At 30.3% G+C, this 19,534-nt stretch overlaps 2 protein-coding genes across 8 annotated transcripts; both read left to right on the plus strand.

Moving 5' to 3' along the window:
* The first annotated feature begins 2,834 nt into the window (after nucleotides 1-2,834).
* Nucleotides 2,835-10,232, plus strand: LOC114169815 (3'-5' exoribonuclease 1-like). 2 transcript variants are annotated; one of them, XM_028055132.1, is made up of 5 exons: nucleotides 2,835-2,897; nucleotides 3,039-3,124; nucleotides 4,060-4,652; nucleotides 8,890-9,065; nucleotides 9,144-10,232. In XM_028055132.1, the coding sequence occupies exons 2-5, from the start codon at nucleotides 3,103-3,105 to the stop codon at nucleotides 9,598-9,600; spliced, it is 1,248 nt and encodes a 415-aa protein (XP_027910933.1). In that variant the 5' UTR covers nucleotides 2,835-2,897; nucleotides 3,039-3,102; the 3' UTR covers nucleotides 9,601-10,232. The 2 variants fall into 2 exon arrangements, with proteins under 2 accessions (XP_027910933.1, XP_027910934.1); XM_028055133.1 differs by having other exon boundaries at nucleotides 2,841-2,859.
* A 2,928-nt stretch (nucleotides 10,233-13,160) lies between these two features.
* Nucleotides 13,161-19,303, plus strand: LOC114169872. Of its 6 annotated transcripts, none has more exons than XM_028055233.1 (8): nucleotides 13,161-13,704; nucleotides 14,138-14,301; nucleotides 15,109-15,303; nucleotides 15,397-15,462; nucleotides 15,544-15,577; nucleotides 15,666-17,427; nucleotides 18,694-18,778; nucleotides 19,018-19,303. In XM_028055233.1, exons 3-8 carry the CDS (start codon nucleotides 15,224-15,226, stop codon nucleotides 19,055-19,057), a joined length of 2,067 nt encoding a protein of 688 aa, XP_027911034.1. In that variant the 5' UTR covers nucleotides 13,161-13,704; nucleotides 14,138-14,301; nucleotides 15,109-15,223; the 3' UTR covers nucleotides 19,058-19,303. The 6 variants fall into 6 exon arrangements, with proteins under 6 accessions (XP_027911034.1, XP_027911040.1, XP_027911039.1 ...); XM_028055239.1 differs by having other exon boundaries at nucleotides 19,021-19,303; XM_028055238.1 differs by having other exon boundaries at nucleotides 15,217-15,303.
* The last annotated feature ends 231 nt before the right edge of the window (nucleotides 19,304-19,534 follow it).

Consider the following 19,534-nt stretch of genomic DNA (forward strand, 5'->3'; position numbering starts at 1 on the left):
TTAGTATCATCGAAAAACACATGTACACGTATATGTTTACCTTTTTTTATAAAAAGAAAATAATAAAATTATATTTAATATATATATATATATATATAAATAAAATATTTACAATTTAGTTATGAATAATATTTATTTATTTTATAGATATTTTCTATTTATTTAATTTTGATAGATGGTTAAACTTAAAATAAAACAGTTTAAACAAAAAATGGTTAAATTTAAAGCAAAGACTAATATTAAAAAAATATAACTTGAAGAGTAAAATAAAAAAAAATATATAAAACCGAAAAGATGATTTTTTTAAATAATAGTACTGAAATATAAGACTATGAAATTAAATATAAATAATTTTAATAATTTTATTGTATGTAATCTTTATTTATTTTATAAGTAATTATAATTAGAAAATGGGTTAAATTTAAAAAAAATGTCAAATTAAAAAAATTAATTCTAGAAAAACTATAAAATTGATAAAATAATTATTTTATTTAAAAAAACTTCTATTTAAAAAGTAAATTTAAAATACATATGTGAATACCAGATATAGAATAAAGTATAAATAAATTCAAGATATAATTACATATTAAAAATATTAATTTATAAACACATGTCTCTGCATTCTTCTTATGACATAAAAAAGTAAAAGAAAAATTACATTATAATATTTATTGAAATAAAAATTTTTGTTAAATTATAAACCATCTCATAAAAAATATTATAAAAAATATTAAAATTTTATTGTTAATGATTTCTACTGTACAATTAGTTGAGTTAAAAAAAGTAATTACAAAACTAAAAAGAGTATATTGATGAGAATTTATGTAAAAGAAAGTAATTTAGAAGAGTGAACTAAAAAGAATGATTTCTCATTTGTTAATATAAGTATAAACATACTTTTTAAATTGTATTAAAAACATTTAGATAAGATAATTATATATATATATATATATATATATATATATATATATATATATATATATATATATAACGTTGTTAGAATGATATTAAAAAATGTATATAAAATTTTATAGAATATTAATTAATAATCAGTATTATCTAATTTTATCCAATTCGTAATATATATTTATACAAATTAAATTTGAATTAAATATTTTATAATTAAATTTATACGGTTAAATTTTGTATGCTCACATACATAAGTAATATTTTACAAAATCATAAAATTTTAAAATTTTAATATCATAAATTAAAAATTATAATTCATAAATTTCTAAAATAATAAAGTATATGTATTATCAGTAATATAATATAATATAACAAAATAATAATCATATCAACTTATTAATAATCACACGAACAAAGTTAATAGAAATTTAATTAAAAAGTTTAAATTAATTTATTGAACAATTAATAAATCATAAAAAAAATAATAAAAACTTAATTAAAAATTCCTAAATTTATTATGTATTTAAAAAATAATTAAAGCTAAGTAATAAAAAGAAACTATAAAATAACATTAATTATAAATTATGGATAATTCAAAATAGATGGTATAAGGCATGACCTCAACCACTTGATCACAGTGAAAAGAAAGAAAAAATATAAGAGAAGTTTTATTTACACCAACGTCAACCTGGATCCACCAAAACGCTTGGTCCAAAAATTAACGGTCAAGATGTAGAGATGTTCATGATGAATCTTTATAACAGGAAATTGAACGGTGAAGATTAATTTAATGCTTGGTCCAAAAATTGACGGTCAAGATGCAGAGATGTTCATGATGAATCTTTATAACAGGAAATTGAACGGTGAAGATTCATTTACAACCGTTAAGCGGTGGTCACACACAAAACAAAATATCTTACTAAAGTTATCTCGTTGGCTTTCCACAATCTCACTTACATATGTCTCATGTGTTATTTTTTACCTAAACAGTTTTTTTTTAACTGTATAATAATAAATAATAAATTTCAAATTTAATTAATATGTAATAAAAGATAATTTTATTTGTAACGTTATTCAGAATAATTACATTAAAGGATCATGTAATTCTTTCGGTTGAGTTATTTAGATATTTTTTAAGTAATCATCTCTTTAACCTCTATCTTTATTTTAAATAATTTACTTTAAATATAAATTATTTATCATAAATATAAACTATAATTTATATATTTAAAACATATTTATTACAATTTAAGGGATTAATTTTATTTTATGCAGATTTTGCAAATATTGACCCTTTTACTTCTAAAATACTCGTTGTTAATTAATATATTTTTAATGAAAAACTTAAAACTTTTATGATGTCAATTAATGAATTAATGTGATATTAATGTAGCGTTATAAAAGTTAATAAATAAATCTATCTTATATACGTTTGTAATTGAATAGTATGCATGTTGTATACATGGTTAATATATATATATATATATATATATATATATATATATATATATATATATATATATATATTAACAACACTAAATTGTTTAATGTTATACTTCAAATAAAATCAAATATAGTATTAGATTGTTTGAGGATGAATTTTGTTTTATATTATACCCATTAAACATCATTTAAAAAAATATTAAAATTTATTTTTTAAAATAAAATAGGACATGTAAAAAGTAAATCATTACGATAATCAAATATTTAAATTACAAAAAAAAAAATAGCAGTAAAAGATAATGGATAGCTTTTTTTTATTAATTACAACAAGAAAAGAAGTGTAATAAGCTGAAAATATCCATTACATAATTATCTAATTTACAATATAGATAAATCTAAATATTATTTTACTGTCATGGTCCCACTATTCTTCCTGTAATGCTTAACTCACTCTCCTATGAAAGAGAAGAGAAAGAAGAGAGTTTTTGTGTATATAAAATTCAATAGGTAATTTTACTCAAACCCCTCTCTCTCTCTACAATCAGGTTCTCTTCTCTCTAAAAACTTCTCTCTGATTTTTCTTGCTGTTCCATGTTTTCTCGCCTTTTCTAGCCCGTTATTTCACGTTTGATGTGCCTTTTGGTGGTTTTGGCTACCGATGTTGATGGTTTGTGTTTTCGATGCAGCGGAGGTTTTGTTTATAGGAGGATCTGATGTACTCGCTCGTGGATCTCAACTATATTCACGATCATGATGGCCCTTGAAAATTCAGGTTCGTCTTTTAATTGCTCTAATTGCTAATTTTTGTTCTGAAAATTTCTTTTAATTTGGTTTTTTGGTTTTTATCGAGGTAAATATTCTCTATTGGTTTAATTTTCGGTTTCTGGTTTTATGGTATGGTGCGGGTGCGTTTCTTTTGCGTCTGTAGTGCTTGATTATGGATTCTTTTTTTCTGTGGGGAGTACTGTGTCATTGGCTGCTTGCTTCGTGGTGGTTCAATTTTGGTTTGTTCGGTGTTTTGGTGCGACTGGGAGTAATGCATGTGTGAATTGGGTTTGGATTGGGCGGTTTTTAGTTCTTTAGGGTTTGAATTTGCTTTTTGAACTGCAGGAAGGTGGATTTTGCAGTTATGCAACTGAGGTGTTTAGAATTATGATTGTTAGACGTGTTAGAGTGAGGATGGGAAGTGGGTACCTAGTATGAGAGTGTCTGCTGGTTTGAGTTGGAGGGATGCGCGAACAGTTTAGACTTTAGTGTCAAAGGCGTATATGCCAGAATGAATAGTGTAAGAATTCTGACATGGGGAGCAAATTTGGAACATAGTTCATTAGATAAAATATATAAATCTTCTCGATAGCAATTTATTTGACTATACTTGGTCAGCAGACCCATATTGGTTAATGGGCATCTGATAGCAGAGTGTGAATAAGATTTTTTTCGTGGTGAGAGATCTTTTGATTATTTGTTGTGCATCTTAAGTGGTTGTTGAAAATTAAATGAAAATTGTCAGTTGTCATCTTTCATTGGAAATAGATTCATAGTTTCAGTTTTGTTTATTATCCAATCCTTTGGGGAAAACTGAATATCTTAGTGTTATATGTGCAAATAGATTCTTTTTAGCTATGGTCTTTTAGATGTCAAATTTTGTCAAAATTTTCCATGTTCATGCTTAGGCCTATCATGATCCTTTTTCTTTCTTTTGTGCAGAAAATATGCAAATAAACTGTGAGGCATCTTTAAAATGCCTCCCGGGCAAGGTATTTCCTTGCAATTTTCAGAGTAATGGAAGTTCTATGGAAGGTTTTACAGAGCTTAAAAATGAGCCTGGTACTCACCCAGCTGGGGATGTTACCGAGCCTAACTGCCATTTAGGCAGTGAGTTTCTTGAGCCTTCCAATGAATTTCACAGCAAACCAACTTATCATCAAAACTACAGCACCTGGACGCCCTGCCATTTTAGTGCTCACAAGGTGCAGCAATGCCAAATGAATGGTTTTGATGGCCATTTTTATCCTTATCCTGTTGAGAACCAGCTTCAGTATGTTCCAATTAACATGGTTGCTCAAGGTTATCCACGTGAGCAATATCAAGAATTCCAGTATTTTGTGGTGATAGACTTTGAGGCTACCTGTGACAAGGAAAAAAATCCCCACCCTCAAGAAATAATTGAGTTTCCATCTGTTATAGTGAGTAGCATCACTGGCCAACTGGAAGCTTGTTTTCAAACATATGTGAGGCCTACCTGCAATCATCTTCTGAGTGACTTCTGCAAGGATTTGACTGGTATCCAGCAAATTCAGGTGTGTTAAGGAAAATCTTACAAGCCATTATAAGTTTTTTTTTTTTTTTTTTTGTGATTTTTACCTCTTCATTTGTCCTTATGTAGCTAACAATTATATTGCTCTGTGATTGTCAAATGTCTTGATTTCTGAGGTATTCATAAATGGTGACTCCCTTGACACAATATAGCTGCCCATAGTACTCTTGTTAACCAGTAATGTCTGCTGGAGAGTGGTAGTAAAACAGCAAGATTTTTTGGAGTAGAAATTTATTCATTATTTGTATTGAATTAGAGAAACTCTTGAGGCTAAACTTATGTCTAATCAACCCACACTGGAAACTGTCTATACAGTATGTAATATTACTTATTAATTACAGGAAGAATGGTTTGTTAGATTAGAGCTAACCAACAATAAATAATTACCCAATAGTAATGTCAGCAAAACTCACACTTATACATAGGCTTAATTTTAGCATTCTACCTCTAAGTTGAAACATATATCTCATATGGCCCAACTGTTCAACAAATTAAGTCAATCTGAGCTGCTAGCTTAAGAGATTTAGTAAATATATAAGCTAACAATGTTTGAGTTGACAGAACAGAACCAGTAGCGTGGTTCGGGGAGACAAATTGGAGAAGTATCGGAGAAGTATATGAATCTGGAGGTTTATACCATTTTGGATCTAGTTTGCATGTGTCCTGTTTTGCATCTCCCAGTCCCAATCTTTTACATGATCGATTGGGCCATCCCCACTTCTCTAAATCGGAAAAAAAATTGTTCCTGAGCATAATAGTCTCCACAATTTAGAATGTGAGTCCTGTCAACTAAGTAAACATGTTAGATCTGCCTTTCCTAAATGCTATGAGTCAAGGTGTAATTCTAGTTTTTCTATTATCCATTCAGATATATAAGAACCAAGTCATGTCTCATTCTTTGGTTTCAGATATTTTGTCACGCTCCTTTATGAATATTCTAGATGTACTTGGATTTATCTTAGGAAAGATCGTTTTAAACTATTGCCCATCTTTACATCGTTTTTAAATGAAATCAAGAATCAATTCGGACATACAATTAAAATTTTAAGAAGTGACAAGGTCAAAAAGTACTTCTCTAATTTTTCTGCAGTATTAAGTTCATATGGCATATTACATCAGTGTACTTGTCCTCATACACCACAACAAAATGATATCGCAGAGAGGAAAAATAAACTCTTGGTTGAGACAACTCACACCTTACTTCTTGGTACTAATATTGTGGCCATCATTGGGGGATGCCATCCTAACCGTATGTTTTCTTATAAATAGGATGTCATCCTAACTGTATGTTTTCTTATAAATAGGATGTCATCCTACCTGTATATTTACTTATAAATAGGATGCCATCCTACCTGAATGTTTTCTTATAAATAGGATGCCATCCTCTTATCTTGGCAATAGGGTTCCTTTTTCCATTCTTTTTCCAAATGATCCTTTCTTTCATGTTCCTCCTCGTGTGTTTGGTTATATATGTTTTGTTCATGATTTGTCTCTAGGATTAGATAAACTTTTTGCTTGTGCTGTCAAGTGTTTTCTTGGGTCAAAAAGGGTATCGATGTTACTCTCATGCAAACACGAAGAACACAAACACGAACCCTAGCACAAGTACAAACAAGGTCGTTTTGGATTTAAAGAGGAAACCCTCTTGACTTGTCAACTCGGTTGCAGACTCATGAGTTCAACCGAGTTCACGACGAGTCTATCGAGTTTGCTCCAAAAGCAAGTCTGCTTCCAAGTCAATTTGCCCAAGTTAAGTTGAAATGTAAACATGACACGTCGATATATATATATATATATATATATATATATATATATATATATATATATATATATATATATATATATATATATATATATATATATATATATATATATATATATATATATATATATTAAAATGTACTAATTATACTTACAATCTACAAAAAATCAAGAAAAACATTTATAAAGAGAAAGTCTATATTTAAATGACTATATTAATAAAAAAATATAAATAACTATATTTAAATAGTATATAAATATAAATAATATATTAATTAATATTTAAATAACTATATTTATATAATATATAAATATAAATATAAATAATATATTAATTAATATTTAAATAATTATATTAATCAGAAATTTTAAATAATTATATTGACATAATATATAAATTGAATAATATATTAATTAATATTTAAAAATCTATATTAATCAGATTGGTTGGAAAACTTATTTATCTTACTATTACTAGACCTTTCCTTTATAGTTGGTGTTATGAGTCAATTCATGGAAAACCCTTATATTGACAAAGCTCTAGGACAAGGACCACCTTTATGAAGATAAAGGAATTACCCAAGTTTTTGGATATTGTGACGCTGATTGGACTGGTTCTTCTACGGATAGATGCTTTACCACAGGATATTGTGTTCTACTTTGAGGAAATATTGTCTCATGGAAAAGAAAAAAGAAAAATATTGTTGCAGGATCATCTGTTGAGGCCAAGTATAAAGTAATAACATCTCTCACATGTAAACTTATATGGGTAAAACAATTCCTACAAGATTTAGGTTTTTGTGACGTTCAGTTGATGAGGATGGTAATTAAACTGCCCCACACATTGCTTCTAATCCAATGTTCCATGAGAGAACTAAACGCATTGAAATAGATTGTCATTTTATCTAAGAAAAGTTGTTATCGAAATAAAACTTGTTGGATCAAGTGATCAACTTGTAGATGTATTAACAAAATTCTTGGGAGGTCTCCGGATTGAATTCATTTGTTCCAAATTTGGTACATAGAATTGTATGCTCTAGTCCAGTTGGAGGGGAAAGTGTTAGAATAAATAATCTTTAATAGGATTTATTGTTAGGTGTTGTGTGCTTTGTGCTGGACCTAGTTCCTAGAAGCATGATTTGTGCTATACCTTGTTTCTAGGAGCATCTTCTAGAACTCTCTTCTTTTCTCTCGCTTTCATTGCATGCGTTGTATCTCAAACTACTGCAAATATAAGATGGGAATACAAGCTCTCTCAATTACTCTTAAATATTGTCTCTTTTATTTATCTTGACTTATCCAAGTTATTATAAATATGAAATTCTAAGAGAGTGGAATGTACTCTCTAAAATTCGTTATAATATTCCTGGTACCTTTCTCAAGTACATCAAATGGTCACCAAGCAATCAGAATTCTTCAGGTTTTTTTAAAGACAATATTTAAGTGCCATTTAATCTGGCAGAAGCATTTGCAAAAATGGCCATCACTTGAAAAAAATTCTAAACCTGCAACGCCATTGACATAAAATGGCATATTGCTCAACTCCACTATGCAATCGCACCATGTTACCACCATGATCTATATATGACATTTAGACAACACTGCATAGTGGGCTAGAATGAGAAGGCTTGAGGTAAAACTGTGTCTCCAATCAGTTAATGCAGAGAACTATTTATAGTATGTGCAGTAGTAATTGCATAGGCATCATTATTTAGATTAGAGCCAATCATCACTGATTAGGAATTGCATGTGAGTTAGTGGCTTAGTAATGTTACTCTTTGTTCACGTGCGTATTTTATTCTACAGTAATTATTCTGTATTGTGTAAGTTACAATAGGAGTCATTTCCTAATGAGCTAACCAGCTCCGATGACCTAAGAGTTAATGATAGCAAATTGCATTCATAGTACATGTGCTTAAACATAACTTTGATATTAACAATTTGAATTGCTCTATGGTAGGGACGATATATGCTATGCAGTATAGAACTAAATTATGATGTGCTTTGCAAGTATGATTTAAAAGAACAAGGATGCGGGAAAAAGTTATGAAGGATGTCTTTATTTGATGCTCTTGATCCCCTCCCTTTTATTCACTAGGTTTTCTTTGAGTACGGATGTGCAGTGCTTTTATGGCTTCTCACACAATTTTGCATCTGTTCATATTTAGCATCTCATCTGTGTACATGTGTGCTTGTCTATCCTGTCTGTTTGGACAATAAGTAATATCCGTTTTAAGGTTGACCCAGCTCTATTTGGGATGAGCCCACTTGATTTTTATATCCTAAAGTTACTTTTCTAGACACAAAAGTTGCGTTCCAAACTGACTGGAATGGTATATTCCATTGCTTTATAAAATTTTTATACCTTGTAACACTTCTGTTGCTCCTCAACTCTTGCATTCACCCATTCAATATTGCTGCAAATGATTGTTAATTGGATTTATTACCATTTGGTTCAGGTGGACAGGGGTGTTTCATTGAGTGAGGCTCTACTTAGGCATGACAAATGGCTTGAGAAGAAGGGAATAAAGAATTCCAACTTTGCTGTGGTTACATGGTCTAACTGGGATTGTAGGGTGATGCTTGAATCTGAGTGCCGATATAAAAAAATACGGAAGCCTCCTTACTTTAACCGGTAAATGCTGAAGCATAGAAATGATGACATGTTTACCAGAATTTCATTTCATCTGACTTTTGTTTATCTGCTTGTTAGCTGGATCAACTTAAGGGTTCCTTTCCGTGAGGTATTTGGTGCGGTGAGGTGCAATCTAAAGGAAGCTGTTGAGATAGCGGGCCTGGTCTGGCAGGGCCGTCAACATTGTGGCCTTGATGATGCCAAAAATACTGCTCGCCTGTTGGCATTGCTCATGCACCGTGGTTTTAAGTTTTCCATTACCAATACCATAATGTGGCAGGGACCTTCTGATCTGTCACTGGTGTGGAAGCAGTCTCCAGAACAACCAATCATTTTCCCCCATTGCCCCTACAAAGCAAAGGATGTCTCCTCTCCCATGGGTCAGTATGGTCCTTTCTGCTACTGTGGGGTGAAAAGCAGCAGGGGCATGGTGAGGAAGCCAGGTCCCAAGCAAGGGAGCCTTTTCTTTGGATGTGGAAATTGGACTGCAACTAGAGGTGCTCGCTGCCATTACTTTGAATGGGCTGCTAACTAAGTGCACCTTTTGATCAACTGTGATCAAATCCTAAGTTTTCTTATCTGTTCTATGTAAAAAAGGAAATGAAAAAAGAAGAAAATAAAAAAAAAAAGAAAAGAAAGAGAATGTGACTTATGAAAGTAGTGAGTGGTATTGTCTCTAGTGGAAGCATGTATTCCTGTCTGCGAGGTAAGGTTTCTGCTTCTTGATGAAGTGTAGAGAAAAATTAGATGCCTCAATTGCTATTACTTGTGACTGCTAAACATCAAAGTAGTCTTTGTGTCTGTCTTGACTTAAGAGAGAGGGAGCTTCAAACTGTAAAGTTGACTTGTTGACTGGAGAATCATTGGGGATTGTGAGGAATAGTATTGTTAGGATTGATGCTTTTACATGCCTAGGCATGGTAAGTTATCATTAAATAATCCGTCAAATAGGAGTGGTTGTTTCCTTGCTCTGAATGGGAATTGCTATAGTTTCCTGTGCTCCCCTTTGCTGCATACATGTCAATAGTCATTATTATGTTTTAACTCTCACCTTTGATGCACCTGTAGTGTGTTGGTGAGCGAAGGGTTTATCTTAAAAATGCTTATAATTGGTTGCCACAAAAGAGAGCAATTGAAGTTAATCATTTAGCAGAGTTTGTTGTTTCCTCTCTTTTTTGTTGATTTTTCCAATGTATGTGTTATATCAATGGTAAACTCAAAAGAGAGAATAGAGATATATGGCCAAAAATATATGAATTGTTATGTATTACTGTGCAAAAAAAATAAAATATATAACTTAGACTCTCATGAACTTCAAAGCTTAATGTAGTTTTAAACTTGGCAATGCTTCTACAATCTCAATAAATTCTTTCAACACTAACTAGGAATTTTCTGTACCTTCCCAATTGCCCTATCTAGATCTAATTTTAGAGTGGGATTTTTACATTCTGGGATATAGAAAGAAACTAATGGAGTGTAGATTGTAGCCCTCTTGAACACTTTGTTTGTGATTGTTAGGAGTGACTGGCTATTTATGAGGAATGGTTTGATATGCTTGTGATGATTGTGTGTGGTTTTGCTGATTTATGGAATAATTTTTGAAAAAGAAATTGAATGTAGGGGTGAAAAAAAATGGTTGAGTTATTGCTATTATAAAATAAATATGACTTTATCTTCTATAGCAATATTTACATACACATTTCTTAAATAGTAATTTTAAATCAATAATACTTTTTAATAAATAATTATTTAATTTTCTTTATTTGCCTTTTTTAAATCCAAAGCATGCTTAGATTTTAAAAGTGATGCTTGAGAACAATTTTGACACTATATTAGAAGATAAATTACCAAATTTATTAATTCAATTAAATCAGTTACCAGTAGTAATAAATATTTTATTCATTTTAATTTTTTTCTTTAAATTACTTTTCACCTATTTTCTCTCTGAAACTAGTTCAATTAATTATTTATTTCTCCATTCCAGCAAAACAGTGTAAAAGATAAAAGTAAACTAAGTATCTACGAGACTGACGCATGGTAATAATGGATACAAAAATTTGCATTTTCAAAGAAATTATAAATATCATTAAATCTTATGAGCTGTTAAAACATGGATCAACATATTATAAGTGACTAGTGAAAACAAATTAAATGCGTATTTTTATTTTATAATAATCTTTTATTATAGTTAATTTGTATTTATTTTATAGGTAATTATTTTATTATAAACTAGTTTAGTTTTTATTTCTCACTTTTTTTTAAATGTAATATAATATTTAATTAAATTTAAGAAATATATATTTAGCAATTAAAAATTCTAATAATATTAATAATAATTATAATTATAATTTTTTTTAAAAAAGTCAGAATTCATTTAAAATATTTAGTACAATATTTTTTTTACTATAAAAAAATACTAATAATAATAACATTAATAGTAATAATAAATTAATAATAATAAAAGTAATGGTAATATTAATGTTTAAAATATTAATGTTCATGCTAATATTAATTTAATGTTAATACCTAATACTAACTAATGTTAACAATAATAAATAATAATAAAATTTAATAATACCTAATAATAACAATAATAATATTAATAATAATGATAATTTTGAGAATAATGTTAATGTTAATAATAATTGTACTATTAACGATAGTAATAATTTTTATATTTATATTAATAAATAATTTATTTAAAAAGTTATATTTAAGTATTATTATTATTATGTCTAGTTAAAATTATAATACTTAAATACGGAGTTTGATAATTTTGGAAAGTTAAATAATTAACCATGAGTAATTTTTTATAAACAAATTAATTCAAAAATAATAATATTTCAATATTTTTTATGTTAAATTAATGGATTATAGAAAATACATCTAATAATATCAATACTAATAATATTAATGAATTATACTAATGACAATAAATAATACTAATAATAAAATAAATAATATTATTTTAAAATTGATTTTTATTTTAAAGTAATGGATTATAGAAAATACAACTAAAAATATCAATACTAATAATATTAATAAATCATACAAATAATAATAATACTGATAATAGTAATAATAAAAAAATAAAAAAATAATACAAATAACAATAATAAGAGTCGTATTTCTTTATACTACACTTGGTATTAAAATAAGATGTAAGGATAAATAAAAAAAAGGAAGAAGTGAAAGTAATTAAAATATAATTATGTAGTGAATAAAAGAAAAATTGTATGTAAAAAATAAAATTAAAATTAAAATGTAGCTATGCTGTGAAATAGGAATAATTATGTATAAAATATAAATAAATGAAGTTAATGTTAAATTTTCTAAATAAGAACACATGCACCTCGCTTAAAATACAGAGAAATATTGAAAAATGTTATTAGAATAAAAGATATAAAAGTATTGTAAAATATGATCCATATAAAATAAAAACAACATGGTACTAATGTTAAAATCTATAATTATATATAAAAAAGTACTTATTTTGTGTTTAAATTTCATAATTTCAATTTTATCTTTTATAATGTAATTGTTTATTAAATTTTTTAAAATTAATAATTATTTTTATAAGTTTTTATAAAATTATTTATTTATCTTTTTTTTTCTTGTTCATCAACAATTATTTTTTTATATATTTTAATTTATTTTTGATAAATATAATTTTATTTTGTTTATTAACTTAATAATATTACAATATCATCCATTATTAATATAAGATTATTTATATTCAAAAAATAGGTATAAAACGTTAGAAAATCTAAAGAAAATAATATTAAAAAATAAAAAATTATTAAAAGAAAAAAAATAAACTAAAGAAAAAAACTTAGAATTAAAAGAAAATTAACCTTTAAATAAAATAAAAAAGAATAAAATTAAAATATATAATTTTTTAATATTAATTATTACATAATAAAAAAATAAAAAAATAAAAAGTAAAAAAAAGATATGTATATGTAATTAATTAGTTAAATTAATTAAAATTATAGAAAAAAATCATTTTAATCTTATTTTTTGTTGAAACTTTTGTTAAAAAAAATGATATTAACTTAAGTTGAAGTTAGCAAGTGAATGTACTGCTGCAGAGAGTGAGAGAGAGACCAAAACAAAGAAAATCCGCTCCTCCTCCTTTCCTCACTCTCATCACCCTAAAGAACCTATATGGTGAACTGAGCACACCACTGACCAACCAATTCACGCCGCTGACCAACCCATTGACGGCCACCGCCGCTGCCGCAGACCGCTCCACTGCCGATTGACGGTCTTCCCCCACCATTCACTGTCCGCTGCCGCAGGCTCGCAACCACTCACGACCAGCGCCGCTGCCACAGAGCCGCAGTCTCGCAACGCAACCACTCACGGCTGTCGTTGTTTTCCTCCCAGCCATTGACGGCCACCTCACCGCAAGCCAGAGGAGCGCCACCACTCACGACCTCACGCGACGCTGCCGTTGTTTCCTTTCCCCCCAGCCATTTGACGCTGTGTCGCTGCTGTTGAACGTTTCCTCCCAGCCATTGACGCCACCGCGCCACGCTACGCGACGCGAGGGAGATAGAGATTAGGAGAGGAGGTGCGCGCGGTTCCCAGAGCGGCGGTTCCCACGCAGAGCAAGGAAGCGCGCCACCACAAACAGGTTCGTTTATTTATCCCTTAAATTTTGCCGTCAATTTCTGATTTGGTTATCCTAATTGTTTTGGGTTCTATTGATTTCCTGATTTTGTTTCGTCATTGTTTTGTCCTAATAATTAAATAATAAAAGAAAATAATAAAAATACCAATAATAACAATATTACTAATAACACTAATACTAATAATAATTTAAATAATAATAATAATACCAATGCTAATAAATCATAAAATTTTAAAATTCTGATTTAAGTTTATGACTTTTATTATTTGTATCTTATTTATATTTTCACGTTAGTTTTTTAATTTATAATATTTTATATTTTTATTGTTTCTTAATTTCCTATTATCATGTTTAGTAGTATAGATATTTGAAGAAATTTAATATATATCATAACAATATATGATTATATATTTCAATTAACACAACATATTAATAGAAATGACACATCAAATTTAAGAGAGTGAATGCGCAGCCGCTTTCGTTCCATCTTCACCGGCGACGACAACGGCACAACCATCTTCACCGGCGACGACAACGGCACAACCATCTTCACCGGCGACGACAACGGTACAACCATCTTCACCGCTCACAACGAATCAGGTACTCCAATCTTTATTACGGTTTCTATTTTCATTTGGGGTTTTGCTTTTGCGAGTGTTGTTTGTGTTTGCGATTGTTGTTATTCTCGTGATGGTCCTGATTCAGGTTTGTTCTGTTGTGTTTCAATTTAGTTATATTCGAACCCCCATAATCCCCTTCCCTGTTTCAATTTAGTTTCTGTTTTGATTTCTTCGTGCTAAGTGATGTTAGGCAAGTGACTGTGTATTTGTGGCCTGCAACAAATCTCTCATTTCACTGAATGAATTATATCATCCTAACACATGGGTTGGAAGTTGGACATCGACCTGGGATAAAGTCAATTTAGAATATATAAACCTTAATCTTACAAACTGGATTTTATGGGTTGAGTTATGTTTAAAATCTACATCTTCACAAGATTTGTCATTTGTTCAGATTATTGTTTCACTCGTTATTGGAATGCTTGGAATGCTACCGGAGTACCAATTAATGTATAGTTCCATGCTCAAGATATATATGTCTCGGCACGAGAGAGGTGTTCTTGGAAGTCACACATTGACTAATGATAAAGTTGATTTAGAGTATATAAGTGAATGTAAACTTTAAAGTCCACCTCTTAGCAAGCTGGCTAAATAAAATTTCTTATAATCCTCTATTCACTAGGCTACACCTCTCGGAATATAGAGGCATAATTAGTGTTAAAGTTATTCTGAAAAACCTGAAATATAGCGCATAGCCAAATTATTATTCAAATTGACTTCCAAGATAAAGGGTTAGGTAATTGTGTTGCATTCTAATCTTAGGCTTTTTTTTTTTTTTTTCCTGCAGAAGTTCTTGACAAAGGAAACATAGTAAATTGGTTTTCCTTGCCTTGGGGTTAAAGAAGAGACATCACACTTAATTTCGTTCTATTTTTCTTTGGTTTGATCGGTACAGTTTAGCAATGAAGTTTGATAAAACAGATGCTCTATCAATTTTGTCACAAATTAAGCGTCAGGATAAACAGATTAAACTTAAGAGTAGGTAAGATACTCATTCTAGTATCGCAACCTTGTTTTTTTTTCTTCTTTGCTTTCTGTGTTAGATTTTAATTATATTAATCTGAAATTGGTGCAGATGGTTACTCGGCATTCCTCCCACTAGGCATGAGAGGAAGAAGTTGAAAAAGCATTTCAAAAATAGGTTAGTGCCTCATTTGTTCAATGATTTTGGTCCTAGCTTTTCACTCTAATGACATATTTTATTTTTCCTTTTGATTATTAGGTATTTGTCTGAGTCTTTGATCAGAGAAGATGATGTAAGTATTACTATTTCTTTAATTTATTGTAACTATGGTTAGTTGCATTACTATTTGAATGATAAATTGACAATCTAGTAATTGTCAGATGTTTTATGAGTCAGTAAAAACTCATCTTGAAGATGCCCTTGGAGCACACCGCTCTGAACAAGAGAACGATATTCCTAAAGGGGATATGGATTTCATTCAAACACTGAACATGAAAAGGTTGATATCACCCTTGCTTGATAATTTGACTACCAAGGGTCTCTATCTTCTTGCTATGATAGTTACTGGTAGCTCATTTAAGTCTGAAATAACTCGTTGCAAAATGAAAAGGGTTATCAAGGATTCCCTTTCGAGTGTTCTGGGCAGAAAAAGCCACCATAACCATCTGGATACTTGTAAACAGATTTTTTCACTTCTCAACAATCCACAGAATTTCCGAGACAGGTGTGAGCCTTTGGGTGCATTAAGATCCCTCTCTTACCATGCTGCTGCAGAAAAGGTACTGCACAATCTTCAAAACCTGCCATCTCAGACATTGATTGCAATGCGTAGAAAACTTAAAGGAGTGAAAGCACCAGTACCACAGTTACAACCCCGCAAGCATGGATGGGCAAGAGACCATCTAATCAAGCTAGTGAAGAAGATCAGTATGGAAATGCTTTCAAAACTTGATAGAGAAAGTGAGTTGCAAGAGCCATTAGCCAAAGCTATGGCAGTAGCAGACTTATCACTAAAACTCACATCTGGTTCTCATAACATATTCTCAAAAGACTTTTATCAGTTCTCCCCTGAGGTGAAGTCCTTGCAAAGTGATATTATGAATGCTATATGGTCGGTGAAGAAAGTAACGACAGTGCCAGAGCTAAGAAATTTACAGCTTCTCATAGAACCAAAGGCTACAATATCAAACCGGTGCATTCGGACAGCTTTTGTAAATTTTTTAACTGAATTTCTTTTCGAGTGCAGTGATATGGATAGTGTTCCGAAGTCTCTATCACAGACTCTAGATGTTATTAACAGAGGTCCTAATAATGGTGGCTTGCACAATGCATTATTCAAAAAGAAGTATATTGAGGACGAAGTTGACTGCATACTAAACATCAGTGCTTTGACAAAACAATTTGTTTTGGATTTATTGCCTGATGATGAATTTGATAAAGACTTTAATGATGCTTACATGGAGCAATTAGAAGAAAGTGATGACAGTGACAGCGATGAGGATGGTGGTAGTCAACTTCAGGAGGACATACAATTAGGAAATGGATTTGATTCAATCGATACATGCTATGAAGCAGAAAGTATTGGAGATTTTGTGCCATTTGAGTTACTTTCTTGTACCATCAAAATTGAGGAAAATGTTTCATCTTCCCCACTTACAGTTAGTGATAGGTTGAATAGTTGTTCCGAACGGCTTCAATCTAATACATGTTTTAGTGTAAATTTGGAATCTGAATTTCACAATACTCCACGTAACATGTCAAGTGACCAATGCCAAGGAGAAAGAACAGAGCATTTTAGTACATTCATGGCTGACAAAAACAATTATTCTTCATTTGTTTCACCCGACAGAGAGTTGGATGAAAAGGTTGTAAAGATAAATCATTTGTTTGAATCTGATACTAAAATAGCTGCAACGGACACGACTAATTTGTTTTCTGGGGAGAAAGAACCCGTGCCCACTAAGTACAGTGCATGCGAAAACCAATACCTTGCTATCCAAGAGGCTTGTGATAAGACAAGTATGCTTGCATATAGTCTTATAGGTCGTATGTTGCATGAGTTTGTAAAAACTGAAGGCCTGGATTTAAACCCGAGCAAGAGTTTATACCTCAACCGTAATAATCTCGTTGAAGATGTTGAAGGTATTGAAAGTTTATGCTATCTTACCTATTATAACCAAAATATATATCATACTATGTCTACCAATTTAAAGATGTTGTTTGATCATATTACTACTATATACTGTATTAAAAGTAATTTTCATTCTGTGACAAGATTTTGTACTTTGTGAAACTTCAACAAAGTAAAACGTGTCAGTATAATTGAATGAAATGTCATTTGTCTCACCCACAGAAACTGTATCTTTTTCCTGGAAACCATGTCCTTCTTCTCGATTTTCTTGCATGTGTGCTCAGTTCATGTACATACTTATGGTAACTGTAATCTTGTGTAAAGCCTAAGATTGTTTCATTCATTGAATGCATAGTAGTTTAGCCATATCTCTGTCATGTCTGCTGTAGGTGTGCTGAATTTGGTACTTATTTTTAAAGTTAGAGGCCAAATTCTCGTATATGCATTTCCACATTGCTAAATTCTTATGTACAACTCCGTCAAAGTCCCCATTTTATCTTACCAGTATTTTACCAGGAAATGTCCCTGTATATTTTTTCTGGAAACCATTTCCTTTTTTAGTCTTGCATGTGTTCAGTTCATGGTACGTACTAATGGTAACCGTTTATGTTTAAAACCTAAGATTGTTTCATTTTGTGAATGCCTAGTAGTTTAGCCATAATTTTGTCACATGTCTGCTGTTTGAGTGATGAATTTTTAACTTATTTTTAAATTTAGAGGCCAAATTCTCATATGTGAATTTCCGCACTGCAAAATTCTTATCTCTAAAGTTACAACTCCATCATAGTCCCCATTTTATCTGACCCGCATTTTACCACGTAATGATTGCAAATAATATGTTGCATATGTTCATGGATTATTGCTGATTCATTACCAAAATATGTCTGATTTCAAATCCCACTGATTGCATGGCTGGATATTATAGAATTTGAGATAATGAAAACTGTTAGATGCTTTTTCTGTAAGACAATGCAAGAGAGATGGAGCAATGAAAATTGGGGATCATCTTTATTTGTATTCCTAATGTTTGCCTTTTGTCTTTTTTTTTTCTTCATATTTTAAGCTGAGTATGAAATGGGGTCTGAATATGATGGCAAAAAAAAAAAAAAAAAAAACCCTACTACCACCATACCTTGTGCATAGGTTTTTGTGATAAACATCTAGTGCTTTGGCATACATTTATAAATTGTGAATATAGAGATTTGATAGGCTGAATCCAGTACTCAGCTAGTATCAATGTGCAGTCTAAATTGATTAGCCTGTTCTGTTACATACAGATATAGAAGAGCAGTCATCATCTGGGAAACATGCAAGAGATTTTGTTCAAGTCATTGAAGAGTTGATTCCTTCCTTTCCAGATAGGTAATTGTTTCATTCTTCAAATATGATTACATAACTTAATAGTGTTGTATTTAATGTGCATGCTTCCTTTCCTAGATAACCCATTTAGTTGAAAACTTCTTACTTGCTTTATTCATTGCATCATGTGGAGTACCACTCAGATTCAAGGCAAATATATTAGATCCTTACATGGGCATATAAGTGCATAGTAAAAGTCAAAAATTATGTCTCTTTAACTCCTGCTTTGGACACTAATGCAGCAGCATGGAAAAACTGAAGATGTTGATGGGTTTACAATAACGGAACTCAGGGTTTCAGGTTCAAACATTTTCAAATGAGTTTGATCCAATGGTGAGCTTGTTTAGTGTGAGCTTTACCCTTCCCTCCAAGGATTTTCTTACCACAAATCGATTATCTGCTACAACAAAACAAGCTCGTCAGAGAGGAATGTTCTAGTGTGCGGCTTTTATCAAGGATAGCATTAATTGTATTATATGCCATTGTGAAACAGCCATTATATAGAGTATTGAGTTCAACAAAATGACACCTAAAGGAACTTATTGCGTAAAAAACTGAATGCGTGTTCTGCTCCTGATTTTTAAAAGAATGATTGTAAAGTATTATAAATCTGAACATACAACAGTGACAACAAAACGTGTTGGAATTTGATCCAAATAATTTAAGGATCTAAATTTCAAAAAGATATTTTTAAATTTAGTAAAAATAACTTGGAACAATTTATCGAATAATGGTTTTGCATCAAGTTTTTTCTTATCA

Source organism: Vigna unguiculata, chromosome 11, assembly GCF_004118075.2.
Source record: "Vigna unguiculata cultivar IT97K-499-35 chromosome 11, ASM411807v1, whole genome shotgun sequence".
NCBI classification, from domain to species: Eukaryota; Viridiplantae; Streptophyta; class Magnoliopsida; order Fabales; family Fabaceae; genus Vigna; species Vigna unguiculata.